Genomic DNA, 15,552 nt, shown 5'->3' on the forward strand with positions numbered 1-15,552 from the left:
GTCTCTCTCTCTCTCAAATAATAAACATTAAAAAAAAAAGTTTAAAAAAAAAAAAAGAATAATCTAGGCTGAATGATGGTTCCCCCCACCCAAATAATTTTGAACCAAATTCAGGTATCTTCCCCATACACCAGCAGCAGCCACAGACTCCGTGTGACCTCCTGTTGTTGGAGTCTGTGTGCCAGGAAGAAAGACCAAGGATGGTGTCCCTTGTTTCCTACTGGGACTCAGAGCTGTTGAAGAAGCCAGGGTCTGACTCCCTCACAGCTTCCAGGCTGGTCCCGTGGGCTGAAGCAGGCTCTCCCCCGCCATTCTGCAGGCTTCGTGCCCATCTGCTCTCTGGGACTGTCTCAGATCGGCCGCATGAATCTTGGGATGGATGCCAGTACCTTCAAGTTTTATACCATGTGCGGCCTCCAAGAGGGCTTTGAGCCTTTTGCTGTCAACATGAACCGAGACGTGGCGATGTGGTTCAGCAAGCGCCTCCCGACATTTGTCAACGTGCCAAAGGATCATCCGCACATAGAGGTAATGTTACACATTGTGGCTGGCCCCGGCAGGGCAGGTGGGCCAAGGCCCTAAGCTCCTGCTAATGCTTGTGTCAACAGGCAGCTGCTTACCTAAGTCCATGCCCTGGCGACCTCCCAGCCACCTCCTCGGCTGGCGCTCAGGGCTGTAATCGTGGCCACCTTCACCGGGGCAGCTCAGTGGCACCTTACAAATGGCGCCCACCTCGCACATCCATCCTTGCAGATCAGTCCCCAAGCCTTTGGACTACTGTGTATCCTCCAGATGTTCCTGCATTGCTGTGGCAATACCCATACAGTATCCAAAGACCTTAATTGTTGTTTTCCTGAGAGCGTTTGTTACTGATACTCGAGACGATATGTCCTAGACAGAATTCTTGCTCCTAATGTAATGTCTTTTAGACCCAGATAGTTTCTGCTTCCAGCATTTCAGACCGACATGTAGTAGTTGATTACGATGCCCCCATCTTGTAGGAGGGAGTAGGGAAGAGCCAGAGATTGTAAGGAGCCTGATGAAGGTGCTGGGTGAACATCTACGTGGCTCCGTTTGCCTGTGCCCACAGTGGTTTTTTCATGGGGGGTGAGGAGATGGGTGAGGGGGCTGATGCAAAGTCAGATAGATCAGCTCCACTGAGGCAAGATGCAGTGGCTTGCTTCCACTTGGCGGTAAGTTCTCCTAACTGACCTTCTAATGCAAACCCAACAGGCACCAACACTTAGTCCTCTACTTGTCCCCATAGTCTTAAATAGCAGAGACTTTGATTTCTCTGATTCTTACCTGATGATCAGCACCTTAGAAAGCTGGCTCATAAACTTTTGGAACTAATGAACCTGTTTGACAAACGGATGGAGTCTAGAGACCCTATTAGAACCATCTACAAACCACACGAAAATATGTAAGCACACTCACCCCAGGATAGGAACTATTCTCTAGAATGCTTAGACCATAAGAAAAATATTATTACTATTATTGTTATTGTTGTTGTTGTTGTTATTTTTATTATTTCTTAGTTTATTTCCTCTGCACCCCCTATCACACATTTTAAAAAACCCAGTTTTGATCATTCCTCCTCCAACCCCACCCCTTGAGATGCTGTGCCCCAGTGCTGGGAATTTCCCCAGTATTTTTTTAATTATTATTGTCACTTAAAAAAATGTTTTTAACATTTATTTATTTTTGAGAGACAGAGCATGAGGAGGGAAAGAGCAGAGAAAGAGGGAGACACAGAATCTGAAGCAGGCTCCATGCTCCAAGCTGTCAGCACAGAGCCCGACGTGGGGCTCAAACTCAGAAATTGCAAGATCATGACCTAGGCTGAAGTCAGACGCTTAACTGACTCAGCCATCCAGGCACCCTGGGAATTTCCCCAGTATTTACAGGCACTTCAACCCTTAGGCTGTGATTGGGGCAGGGCTGAGAAATGCACAGGGTGGGAGACAACCCCTCCAAGGGAGCTGTGATGTGTCTTGTCAAGCTTTGGGCTTTCTGCTTTTTCCTTAAATAGCCACTTGCCCACTGACAAAGGAAATCTTTGGAAGCATCTTCTTCTTGAGCTACTTACCCCCTGACCTGAAAGGTCATCCCCAGCAGATGCCATGCTGCATCATTCAGATACCACCACCTCTGTTATACCTGTTCGCCACCCTTGATCTTGCAGAAAACCCAATGAGCGTGTTTTTAAATCTTTAATTTCTCTAGCCAGAGGCAGATCTGTTATTTTGTATGGAGCAGGATCCGAGGAACAGTGAGAATAAGGTTTGGTTATCACTGGTGACAACTTTTATAGTTCACAGAAAGCCATGACATATGAAATATCAATGAAGGAAGGAGGGACAAGGTCAAGGTCGGGCCATCAGGTGTGTCAGGTAAGGACCCATGGTGTTTCCAGGTTGTGAGGATAGATGGCACTATGGACAGCCCTCCATGCCTCAAGGTGACCCACAAGACATTCGGCACACAGAATAGCAATGCCAACATGATCTACCTACGCCTGAGCATGCCCGTCGAATGCCACTCCTCCTTCAGCCACAGCCCCTGCTTGGACAGTGACGCATTCCAGAAAAGGTGAGGGCAAGGCCTCCCACTCTCAGGTGCTCATCGTGTGTGCTGTAAAGTTGGCTTTCCATTTTTCTGTTTCTTCTCTTTCTTTTTTTTTTTTTTTTTAATGTTTATTTTTGAAGGAGACAGAGACAGGGCATGAACAGGGGAGGGGCCAAGAGAGGTAGACATAGAATCTGAAGTAGGCTCCAGGCTCTGAGCTGTCAGCACAGAGCCCTATACGGGGCTCAAACTCACGAACCATGAGATCACGACCTGAGCCAAAATTGGGTACTTAACCGACTGAGCCACCCAGGCGCCCTCTTTTTTTTTTTTAATGTTTACTTATTTATTTTTGCAAGAGAGTGAGAGAGGAGGGGCAGGAGAGAGAGCAAAGAGAGAGGGAGAGAGAATTCCAAGCAGGCTCCATGGTCAGTGTGGAGCCCAGTGTGAGGCTCGATCGCACAGCCATAGAATCATAACCTGAGCTGAAATCAAGAGTTGGCCACTTAACCAGCTGAGCCTCTCAGGTGTCCCCTATTTCACCCGGGTACAACTGGAACACGTGGGTAGGGTTCTCTCCACTTTCAGTCAGGTATGCATGTGTGTGTTTGTGCAGTGCATAATTAGAGGACCAGTCAAGCTAAACAGGGTCACATCCAGGGGAAAAGTTTGCACTCTTGCTGAGCCCTCTGGGTCCTTAGCCTCCTTGCAGCCTACAAATCCTATGTTTTTGGAATAGAAGGTGCATAAGAGGGTGCAATTGTTGCCTTTGTGAAATTAAAAGCTTCTCAAGGCAAATACTACTGTCTTTGTATAACTGTGGCCAGTGTCCAGCCCAGCAGCTATGTGACTTAGGAGTACTAAGACTTCTTCCCTCCTGATAAGGAATATATATGTTCCTTGCTGTATTTCTTTCCTTTAATGTCTGTTTCTAATCATCGATGTATGTCTGCCTATCTAGAGCTGTCTTGTCTGGGTTGCCTCTAGGGTTTCAGTATCTACCCAGCTTTAAACAAGTACAGCTGCTTGAAAGAACAGGACAAGGTATTGAGAGGTATCCCTGCCTATGTTATTTCAGTCTCTTCAACCGCTCCCTAGCTCTCACTTACCATCTGGGCTGAGAGACAAGAGTAACAAGTCACAGTCCTGGCTTGTGGTAGCAGATTACAAATGCACAAGTCCCAAGACCAGTTGGGATCACTCGTGTATAGAAAATAGTTTTCTAACCTTGCCTTCATCATTAAAGGTAGATTAATTGCCTGTCCGAATTGTGGAATTCTCTGTACAGCTGAATAACTAAAACATGGATTATCTCCTCCCCCTGCCCCCACCCCAGGAAACAGATGCAAGAAATACTCTCTCATACAACAACAGTAAGTAAATGTTCTCAATTATGGTTTTCATGATTCGATTCTTTGTTGTGCCTGGGAATATGCCCCTTACAGCAAAGATCTATCTAGAGATCCTCCTTAATTGCCAATTACTGTGCCTTTTAATATCCATCTTGATGCTTCCAGAACACAACTCCAACATTTCTCAAATGGGGAAAAGAAAGACAGTTGTTTAGTACAAAGGAGAAGCTCCACCTGGAGCTCTAATTGTGCATCATGGTGTACTTGTGCCCAGTTGCCACCAGGGACCAGTACTGCCTTTCTGATTGAAATGAACATGGGGGGGGGGGGGGTCCTTAATTTAATCCTCTTGTTTGCTCTTGTGTGTAAACTTCTGTGAATCAACTCTCCCATGTCTCTGAGCAGTGCCAGCAATAACGTTGAAAGCAATCAAGTGAGAAGTATGAGCAGGGAATGGTCCAGATGATGGAAACTGATGTTGGTCTCTTTTCTATATAGCTAGACAGTAGTCAGAAAGCAACACTTGATAATGTCTTTCTTTCTCTCATCCTTGTTTAGCACCTGACAAAAAACGTTTCTTTGCAAGAAATGCATGTCACCTCTTCTAAAAACTTTTTTTAATGTTTGTTTATTTTGGGGGGAGAGAGAGACAGAATGTGAGTGGGGGAGAGGCAGAGAGAGGGAGACACAGAACGTGAAGCAGGCTCCAAGCTCTGAGCTGTCAGCACAGATCCCAACATGGGTCTCAAACTCACAAACTGCGAGATCATGACCTGAGCCAAAGTCGGATGCTTAGCCGACTAAGCCACCCAGGCACCCCCCATGGCATCCCTTCTATAAACTTATCCTGCAACCACAAGCTTGTAGGTTAACTATCATCAGGAAGTCACGGGAAGTGCGGGGTACTACACTGTGTGCATTGAGTCACCTTCCCACTTAATTCCCACGGCATCCCCACAAGAGGGACCATATTATGCACTCTGAAACACATAGAGGACAAATGGCTTGCCCAAGGCACACAGTTAATAGCTGCTGGCGGTGAGATTCAAGCCCCCGTTTGACTGGCTGACGCTTTTGTCTCCTAATCAAAAAAAAAAAAAAAAAAAAAAATACAACAGGCTCCAAATAAAAGTAACTTCATTAAGAATAAATGTGTTCAATTTCACAAGGCACATGATGAAGCAGTCACTTACCTCGTGGTTTAGCTAGTGTCATAGCGTGGTGTTTCAGATAGCGATGTCAGCCAATAACTGCTGTAATTCTCAATACTGCCTGTCGTTGAGCCTGATGGCCACACAGGGCACCTTCGGCCACCATGTGAGCTGCTGCTTTTACAGCATCTTTTTTAAGACGTTCAAAACAACCACAAAAAATACTTTGGACGTCCCTGTGGAAGTGGAAAGGGCAGCAGAAGTTGTCAACTATTCTCTTCTGAGGGCAAGGGCAGTGCCCAGGAGAGGGTGAGGGTTCTGTGCTGGCCATTCTGAACGGCTGCCCCTGATAGGTTAAATGCTCGATTGTCTCCATGCTAAAGCACACACAAAAGGGAAAAATAGGAAAGGCAGATTCTCTAGTCAGCCTGTCCTAAGTCTGGAGTGTAGTGCAGCCCAGCTCTAGAGCGGTGTGTGCCTTTTAAGAAAAGAGGGCCACATGGGCTCCTGCATTTGTTCTGTCATGTCTGGCCCCCCCACCAGGGGCCACTCACTCCCCTCTGTGGTCTCTCCCCAGCAGTGCTACTATGCAATCCGCATCTTCGCTGGACAGGACCCCTCCTGCGTCTGGGTCGGATGGGTGACTCCGGACTATCACTTGTACAGCGAAAAGTTTGACCTGAGTAAAAACTGCACAGTGACTGTTACTCTAGGAGATGAAAGAGGCCGGGTCCACGAAAGGTAAGGGGGCTTCCAAGCGGGCAGGGCCAGCCACCAGGCTCCTCACTCTCTCCCTGCAGCTGTCTTCTTTTCCCTTCCACCCAACACCCCAAAAGAAGGAAACATCCCAGTATCTATGAAAAAGGAAAAGTGAAGCACAGGCTTAAAATCCTTCACTAAATAGGCAATACTATGGCAGAAGTGTATTAGTGAAAATGGAGGATAATTCCATCACGGTATCAAACATGACCCATGGAGGCACCTGCGTGGCTCGGTCGGTTAAGCATCCGACTCTTGATTCTGGCTTGGGTCACGATTTCATAGTTGGTGACTTCAAGCCCCGTGTTGGGATCTGCGCTGACAGTGCAAAGCCTGCTTGGGATTCTCTCCCTCCCCTCTCTCTTCTCTCTCTCTCTCTGCCCTTCCCTCACTCGCACATGCTCGCCTGCTTGCTTTCTCTCATTCCCTCAAAATAAATGAATAAACTTTAAAAAAAAAATGACCCAGGAATCGGAGATACAAGTGTACAGCTGGGAGTCTGTGCCCCCTCTCAAACACTTCTCTTCTGTGCATTCTGGGCAAGCCCCAATTTCGGCAACATCAGAACAAGACAGAGAAAAACCCCTGGGTGCTTGAAAGAAGTCAATTCAGAAGAAATACAAAGATGCACCGCATCACATAGCAACTGATAGACTCAGAACTCCTCATCCTAAGAATGTGAAGTGTCTGAAAGCATAAAGAACATAAAAGAGATACAGCAAGTTCACGAACAATAACGTAGAGATCTTTTGGGAAAGCAGGTTTTCGGTACACTCAGGCCTTCCCCCTGGTTCATTGAGGGGGGATAGGAGGGTTGAGGGTTGATTGCCACCAGGGAAAGAATCTCCAGCCAGCAGTGCCCCAGAGGTGACCCAGGAGACCATGCCTTACTTCCACCCAAGTGAGACTTAATAGAGTCTTTGCCAAACAGACATGTTTAGAGATAAAATAGGTTGTTTTGCAAGCTGACCTTTATCCTTACCAAGTCAGGAACATTTTGCAGGCAGTGTTCTTTAGATGCTACCGGGTCATCAAACACTGGTGACCAGAAAGGTCACTTATAATCACTGTATCGTGCAGGACCATTGTGGGTAGGTGGTTAAGAGCACAGACTCTAGAAGCAAACTGCCTGGGTTTTAAACTGAGTTCCAGGATGTCCTGGGCCATTTAGCCTTCCAGGGTCTCAACTTCCTCACCTATAAAATGAGTATAATAGTTTCAGTCTCATGGAGTGATAGGAGGATTAAATGAGGAAATAACTGGAAAAATGCCTAAAACAATGTCTTGACCCAGGGACTGAATAAACACATTACATTACTACTATTACTAAATGTCCTTTATACATTACAAGACCCAGAATAGACACTACAAACAGCATCCAATATCTTGTTGGGTTGGTAAGGAAAGCACTTGAAAGCAGTTGACTGAAGTCAGAAGACTTTGCTCTTGAGCCAGGAGAACAAAAAGCTGACGTGTCCATCCCAACTGGGTTTATTACTCGAGTTTGCTGATGGTGCCACACCAGACAGATGACTTCACTTATCTGAGCCTCAGTGACAACATTTATTTTGAAAAGTGACTCGTTAGCATCTGGAACAAGACCCAGTAGATAGTTGGTGCTCAGTAATTCTTAGTTTTTTGTCTTGCACAATAAGAAGTAAATACAGGAACAATGTCTGATGTTTTGAGGAATTTCAAATTTGGCCCCTTTAAAATATGACTGAAGCATGTCACTTCACGTTCCCACCGCTTCAGTATGTTAGCAATGAACTTCTGCAGTAGGCATCAATGTACTTGGGACTCTAATCACTGAACGGCAGTAATAGCATGGCTTAAGTTTAACCTGTATGGAAATCTCGCTGTGGCTGTCACTTGTTGGAAGGGGCAGTTTGCACTGGCTCTGCCTGAGGGTCATTCACACTGAGAAACTGGCCCCACTGGTCCCCCAAAGGAGAGGGAGTAGGAGAGGAGGTGAGCGTATGTTGACAAAGGGGATTTCTGGTCTCAGGGGAGGAAATTATATACTTCTAGAGCTGGAAAGAACCTTGGAGAATTCTAATCAAAGCTTTAACTTCCCAGGGTCAAATCAGGTTGACCCTAGGTGTTTAAAGGGACTGCATTAAAGCAACAGGTAGAGAGTCATGCTCTTGTTTAGCCTGAGAAAAAGCACTTTATGGTACTTCAAACAACTGATTCCTCAGGCAATGTACATCAGGGCTGGGCTTAGTAGAAGGAGACCAAATCATCTGTCTCTTGCCCACAGCCACGTTGACGGTCTCTGAGAATCACCTCTGCCACTAATTTCTCCAAAGCCTACCCAGGATTTGAAATCTCTTAATTAAGGAATCAGGCTTTGGAGCCTTAGTGCCTTTCTTTGGTTATTACTATTGGCTTTTGAATGTAAATGCCTATGATGGAGTCTACACGGTGGGGGTAGGTAGACAGCCAGCTAAGAAAGGCATCCAAGCTGGTAGTTGGTGAAGAGTTCAGGGAGAAGAACTCCAGGGTAGGGCCAGGTTGTGTAGGTCAAGGACGTAGTTGGGCATCAGACCACTTGTGACCTAGTTTGCAAGCAAGCCTGGGTCTGCCATCCTAAGGAATGCGGGCCTGAGTTTTCAAGTGTGTTACAGCCTTTTTCACTGACACTGCAGAGTTTTGTTTGTGCCTCTTATACCAAATCCCTGTATAAATCTTTCCGTGGTGGTCACCTTCCCTGTGCCCCCATCTCCGATCTCTGAGTTGGGAATACTACCATCCCCATGATCCATTTCAGAAAGGTGAATTGACGTTGAGCCAGGAGACAGTTACCAAAACATCGTGCTCTCTGGACCAAAGTATTCTGATAGATTGCCACATCCTTAAATTGAGTGGTCATGTCTGAGAAAATTAGGATGAAGCTGGATGAATGTGTTTAAGAAAAAAAAAAATTTCTGGGTGCTGACTGGAAAACTTCTTTGGAAGGTTTCTGGGGCATTTCGTTCCTGAGCCTTGATTGCACACTGCCCCAGTCCAGATTCTGTGCTTTTTCCTCTCTCTCTCTGGTTTCCAGCGTGAAACGCAGCAACTGCTACATGGTCTGGGGCGGGGATATTGTGGCCACTTCGCAAAGATCAAGCCGGAGCAACGTGGACCTGGAGATCGGCTGCCTCGTGGATCTGGCGATGGGCATGTTGTCTTTCTCAGCCAATGGGAGAGAGCTCGGTACCTGCTATCAGGTAAGGGTGGCTCTGTGGCCAAGACAGCAGCATCCCCAGCCTGCGTGCTTGTGGCTCTGCTCCTCATTCTTCTCCATCAGCATCCCGACCACAGCAGATGGGGTTGAGGAGCCCACGTGGTTCACAAGCCATCGAGGGAAAGAAACAAGAACAAAATGGCTTGGTTTTCTACAGAGGGGAAAATAGGGGAAAGTATTGTTCTTTATTGGTTGATCAGATGTCCTGGTCATCTTTCTACAAGCTAAGAAGGATTTTCTTTGGTGATGGTCTCTAAAAGGGTATTCATCTATTCCATGAACATTTCTTGTGCAACTTTTATGTTACCTGTGCTCTGTAAGATGCAAAATCTGAAAGGGGAGCAGAGATACTCCTTGCTTTAGGAAACTTCTGTGCTCAAAATACAGACTCCTAAAGACAGACTCATTTGCCAAGGTGTATTCCTTTTGCAAAAAGGCTATTCTCATTCCTTATGAATTCCTTACAGGATCTTTTAAAACTGCATTTATATGAGTAATGTGTTGCTCTGCTTCATTGACTGTAAGCTCTGATAGAACTATGGGGAAAACCCTCAGTTACACACAAGTAGATTTACCTGTCATTAACAAGAAGCCCTATCTCTCTTAAGCAGGATCTTCATCCTTGATGGCCAGGTAAGCTTGGGAAATGCCACATATCATATCCTGCTTCTGACATTGGCAATGAACATTTGTGCAGGACAACTTGAAAAAATACTTCAGAAAGAAACCTGTCTAACCAGGCATTTCTCATATTACATAACCAAAAGCATTTTTGGCTTGTTTTGTTTTACTTTAACATACATAGTAGTTTTCTAGAAGTCTGGAGTTCTACAAAGCATATCTGGAAAAGGCTAACTTCAGGCGTTAAATTTCTCTGTTAAACCTATTTGATACTCCAAGGTAGAATAGAGATGTGTGGACAAAGAGTGTCATCTGAGTTCAGAGAAGGAAGAGCTTCTCTCCATTGAGAGTGGTCAGAGAAATATTCGTTTCAGAGAAACCTTGATTTAAAGAATGGCACAGGAGATATCCTTATGGAGATAGGGAAGCATAAGGTACGTTTTAGGAACAATGGCCACCATAGTATGGGCCTCTGCGGTTATTGGGGAGAAATTCATTTGGAAAAACCGGGAGGTATTGATAGGAATTGAGGAGCTTTTGAAGGTTTCTTTTTTTTTTTTAATTTTTTTTTTTTCAACGTTTTTAATTTATTTTTGGGACAGAGAGAGACAGAGCATGAACGGGGGAGGTGCAGAGAGAGAGGGAGACACAGAATCGGAAGCAGGCTCCAGGCTCCGAGCCATCAGCCCAGAGCCTGACGCGGGGCTCGAACTCACGGACCGCGAGATCGTGACCTGGCTGAAGTCGGACGCTTAACCGACTGCGCCACCCAGGCGCCCCTGAGCTTTTGAAGGTTTCTGACCAGAACAGTAACATGCACAGTGTTTAAGGACCTTTAGCTAACTACAGCAGATGAAAAGCATCCCACTACTGTGTAAATGGCTAAAACCCCAGATTCCACAGTCAGCCCCATGTTATAGCCTCCAGGCTGGAAAGCCTCTTGGCAGCCATTTGTCTGCCTTGTGCTTGAAGAGATGGCATCTGGCGGGGAGAGACGGAGTAGCCCCAAGTCTGAATTGTTTGGTGACCAAGAACGGATGGACCAAACCCTTTCTGGGTTTGGTGGGATCTGCCACCTCCCCTTCTGCATCTCCTGCAATGCATGCCAGTCTGTGTGCCTCCCTGTCCTCCTGGGAAAAAGTAAGAACATCACTCGACAGCCTGGCTGGGCAGCCGGAGGGACCTGTCTTTCCAGCAAGAGGCCTTTGCAAAACCAGGCTTTGAGGCAGAAAGTAACCTATTATTCTTCCGGTGCTTTCTCATGATTCCACTCCCCACTCCCCAGCCCCCTGAGAAAATGCTTATATACATTACTGCCGTCCTTCAGAATCCATTAGCTTTTTCCCATTAACTTTTGAAATGAGTTTGACTGAAGGGTCCTCCCTGAGCTGCAGAGAGCTCTAAAGCATCTAATAACTCTGAAGACTAGTCGGGCTTCGGCGGTCCCTAAATAAATAAATAAACAGCCCCTGGCCTTCACAGCAGCAGTGACTTGCCTGCCTCTGGGAAGAGCCCATAATGCAGGAGGAAATGTCACAACAGACAACAGGACGCCGTGGCTGTTGGTATCCTGACTTGCCCAGTAGTTCCTAGGTCACTTTGGGCTGGTCCGTTGTCTTCTCCCAGCTGCGCGCTGGCACCAACCCACCTCCTGAGATGCCTTCCTCCACTCCGTGCGTACGAATCCTGATTTCCCTGCTCAGTGGCCCCAGTCCTGCGTCCCGCCCAGAGGCATGTTGTCGTGAATGGGATGGTGCCAGGGCTCAGCACAGGAGCCCTCAGGTGTCTCACACCCGGCCAACCCCTTTTTCATTCCAGACGAGACACCAACGTGTCCAGCCATGCATCTGGTCTCCCGGCAGTGGGATGATTATTATTCTGCAGCCATAGCCATTTTCATTTTTCAATTATCTCAAGAGGAACAGGGCAGCAATATTTATATACTGGCTTTCTATTCAGAAAGGACCAGTGACCAAAATAATGAGAGGAGGATTCTCTCAGACCATGTTTCTAGACCTCCCCGTTAAATACTGCTGTGCAGTTTGAAAATCTCTTTCTGCCGCACTTAATTTACGTAATCATGGGAGAAATGAGAAATAAAATGTATGTTCAAGAGATACTCGGTTATTGCCACCCCAGCCACACTGCTCTGAGAACAGAGTCAGCTACAAGACTCAGATTTACGAGAGGGGTTAGCTTTCAATTCAGGCCAGTTCCTATGCCCTGACCTTCACACGTGATCAGAAATAAAATGTCTATTATTGCAAGGATAAAAGAGATCAGCCAGAGATAAAAGGTACCTTAAATAGAAAAAAGGTTCATGGCACTCCACGGCAGCCTCAAATCTGGGCTCACTGCTCCTAACATTAGAATGGAAGCTCCCCTTGGGGCGCCTGGGTAGCTCAGTCGGTTAAGCGTCCGACTTCGGCTCAGATCATGATCTCACGGTCTGTGGGTTCGAGCCCTGCGTCGGGCTCTGTGCTGACAGCTCAGAGCCTGGAGCCCGCTTCGGATTCTGTGTCTCCTCTCTCTCTGCCCCTCCCCTGCTCATGCTATGTCTCTCTCTGTCTCAAAAATAAATTTAAAAAAAAAATGGAAGCTCCCCATCCAGAATGTCACCTCCTAGAGGACAGAGGCCATCTGTCATGCCTGTTGCTGTCCCCGTGCTTGACATAGGACCTGGCACCTAGTAAGTGCTTGCTAAGTTTTTGTTATCAAACCGACCAACTTGGCTGCGAAGCCACTGTTTCAGTTTTTTAATTGCTTCTTAACAAGTGACCGCAGAATTAATAGCTTAAAACCACATACATTTATTATTTCCCAGTTCTGTAAGTTTGGGTTCTCTGCTCAGGTTCTCACAAGGCCAAAGTCAAGGCATGAGCTGGGCTGAGCTGCCTCTGTCTGGAGGCTGTGGGAGGAATCCACTCTAAGCTCATTCAGGTTGTCATCAGGATCCATTGTGGTTATAGGCCAAGGTTCTGAGGTCTGTTCTTCTTTGCTTTCTTTTCTCCTTCCCTCCCCTTCCTTCCCAGAGGTGTCCATATTCCTTCTCATGTGGCCTCTTCCATCTTCAATGCCGACAAGGCATGTCCTATCCTTGTTGGCAGAATTTAGGTGCTTGTGTTTGTAGGTTTCAGGGTCCCTTTCTTGATGGCTGCATCCAGGGGCACTCCCAGTCCCATGAACCCCCCTGAAATCTCCTGTCATGTAGCCTTTCACAGGCTCTGTTACACCATGGTAGCTTCTTTCTCCAACGCCAGGTAGAGAACCTTCTCTCCAGTCTACCGAAACACAGTCTTACAAAACGTAACCAAATCAAGGGAGTAGCAATCTCTACACCCTTTTGCTATATTCTATTTGTTAGAAACAAGATATAGGTTCTGGGGAGGGGATTGTAGGAGAGAGTGGCTCCCTGGGGGCCACCTTAGAGTGTGTCCAGGATACTCAACATTCCCTAACTGCAAGAGAGTTGCAAGAATTTCCTAATGTCTGAATTTACTTAAAGGCAAAGGACTTTAGTTGATAGAATTAAAGTCACCTTTCTGTTTCCATGGTCTCCAAGTCTCATCAATGGTCCTACATCAGGGGTGTCTGGGTGGCTCAGTCGGTTGACCATCCTACTCTTGATTTCTACTCAGGTCATGATCTCACAGTTGTGAAATTGATCCATGCTGAGAGTAGAGCCTGCTTGGGATTCTCTCTCTCTCTCTCTCTCTCTCTCTCTCTCAACAAATAAACATTTTTTAAAAAGCTCATCAACATGGGCAGATGATAAGTGGAGCCCCTACTGTCATACATAAATTCACACACTTCATCTAAGTGGCAGCTGGAAGACAGTGAATCCTACACTATTTAAGGTGAGCTCTAGAGTCATAAAGAGAAGGGGGTTACAGAGAAGTCCAGAGGAACCAAGAAAAAGGAGAGGTTCTAAGAAAAGGAGATAGGTTCTGGAAGCAGCCTCTTTATGTTATCTCAAGGAAGCCCTTGCCTATAAAACAGCAGTTCTCATCTGGGGGTGCTTTTCCCTCATGGGACATCTGGCAATCAACAGAGACTTTTTTAGTTGTCATGACTATGCTGGGGGTGGAGAGTAGTACTGACATGTGGGTGGAGGCCAGGGATGCTGCTATCTGTCCTACAACACACAGGACAGCCCTACAACAAAGAGTTACCCACCCAGCCGAAAGAGTCAGTAGTGCCAAGGTTGAAAAGCCCTGTCCTATGATGCCCTTTGGGCTTGCCTCCCCAAAGTCCTTTTTGCCTTCAGAAATAACACTGAAGTCCTTGCACCACCCTCAGTGATGACTTCCTGAGGGCAGGAGTGACGAATGATGGTGCCACCTGCATGCCAGGTGTCTCCCTGCTCTATGACGAGCCAGGAATCACATCATTCCGTGAATAAAAGCAGGCATTACCCTTGGTGGTATGTTAATAGCTCCCCACGTGTGACTGTCCTGAGTACTGGAGGAAGATTTTGGCTACTGTTATCAGCGAGAGAAAATGAAAGACTGTGGGATTGTTCAGCCCCAAGTCGCGGAGGGGGGGCGGGGGGCAGGAATAAGGTGGAGAGCAGTGACTGCACTCCCAGAAGCACCAGGTCTCAGAATTTCTGAGGAGTAGAGAATGACCCGCCAGGGAGTTGTCCTGTTTCAGCTAGGGTTAGAATGAGGGTGTTGATGAATGCACCCAATGACTTAGCCATCTGTGATTTTATAATTCTGAGCAAACCTCCATTTGTTTTGGTTTCCAGGTGGAGCCCAATACCAAAGTGTTTCCAGCAGTCTTCCTGCAGCCCACGAGCACTTCATTGTTTCAGTTTGAACTTGGGAAGCTGAAGGTATTGGTCAGCCTCCTCATCCAATGGCTATGATAAAAGAAGGCAGCATTGACCATTAGGGGAAAATTTTCTAAGCCTCAGAAAACAAGGGAATCCCTTCTCACCCAGGCCCTGTACTGGGTGCTGAAAGAATTACTTAATGTTAATATAACCCATCATGCAAGGTTTTAATTAAGGCTGGCAAAGCCTTAAAGGTCTCCGGATTGATTTGTCTCTCTTTAGTTCATACTCACCATATTGGTTATCGTGGGCCATGTTGCATTATCCAGCAACTGAGCATCTCTGTAGTACACCTGTCTTTCCCTTTGAATGCCTTTTCTGCCTTGCCCCAGAATGCGATGCCCTTGTCGGCGGCCATATTTAAGAGTGAAGAGAAGAACCCAGTTCCGCAGTGTCCACCTCGGCTGGACGTCCAAACCATCCAGCCCGTGCTCTGGAGCCGCATGCCCAGCAGCTTCCTGAAGGTGGAGACGGAACGGGTGAGCGAGCGCCATGGCTGGGTGGTGCAGTGCTTGGAGCCCCTGCAGATGATGGCACTCCACATCCCTGAGGAGAACAGGTAGTAGAGGGACCCACAGAGGAGGGGGCAGGCCTGGGAGGCAGGCAGGAGAAGGGGAGGAGCAGCATCCCCCTTGGCCAGGGGCCCTGCTCTCTTCCCAAAAACCTCAGTGTCTCTTTTCCTTCCTCACTTACATTATTCACTTAGAAACAGCAGAATATCCACTACGATATGCCTCCCACAGGGCCTTCTCTCTGAGTGTCCGAAGTCAGGAGTGTTTCTATCCCTTTAATTAAAAGGTGTAACGTGACCCTGAAATATATGTCATTAATGACAAGAAGGGAGGAAATGAGGCATGCCTAGTTTGCCTAGAGAACCAAGAATGGGCTCCTGGGCTCCTCTTGGTAAGAAGTACTCCTGGATTATGGCCTGGGTTTAATCCCAGCACTATCACTTTCTGGCCTTGTGGCCTTGGGTAAATGACTCCTATAACTTACCTGTGTTTCCTCATGATACATAAAATACATGACCAC

The 15,552-nt window shown here is 46.8% G+C and overlaps 1 protein-coding gene across 1 annotated transcript in view; it reads left to right on the top strand.

The window, feature by feature from the left end:
* Positions 1–15,552, top strand: part of RYR3 (ryanodine receptor 3) — a 524,192-nt gene that overhangs the window by 329,920 nt on the left and 178,720 nt on the right. Inside the window, exons 28-34 of the mRNA XM_042989263.1 lie at positions 320–528; positions 2,417–2,592; positions 3,905–3,941; positions 5,649–5,812; positions 8,880–9,045; positions 14,434–14,520; positions 14,853–15,079. Of these exons, the coding sequence (XP_042845197.1) occupies positions 320–528; positions 2,417–2,592; positions 3,905–3,941; positions 5,649–5,812; positions 8,880–9,045; positions 14,434–14,520; positions 14,853–15,079 (1,066 nt within the window). The remainder of the gene's footprint in view (positions 1–319; positions 529–2,416; positions 2,593–3,904; positions 3,942–5,648; positions 5,813–8,879; positions 9,046–14,433; positions 14,521–14,852; positions 15,080–15,552) is intronic.

The sequence above is a fragment of the Panthera tigris genome, chromosome B3 (genome assembly GCF_018350195.1).
Source record: "Panthera tigris isolate Pti1 chromosome B3, P.tigris_Pti1_mat1.1, whole genome shotgun sequence".
Classification (NCBI taxonomy): Eukaryota; Metazoa; Chordata; class Mammalia; order Carnivora; family Felidae; genus Panthera; species Panthera tigris.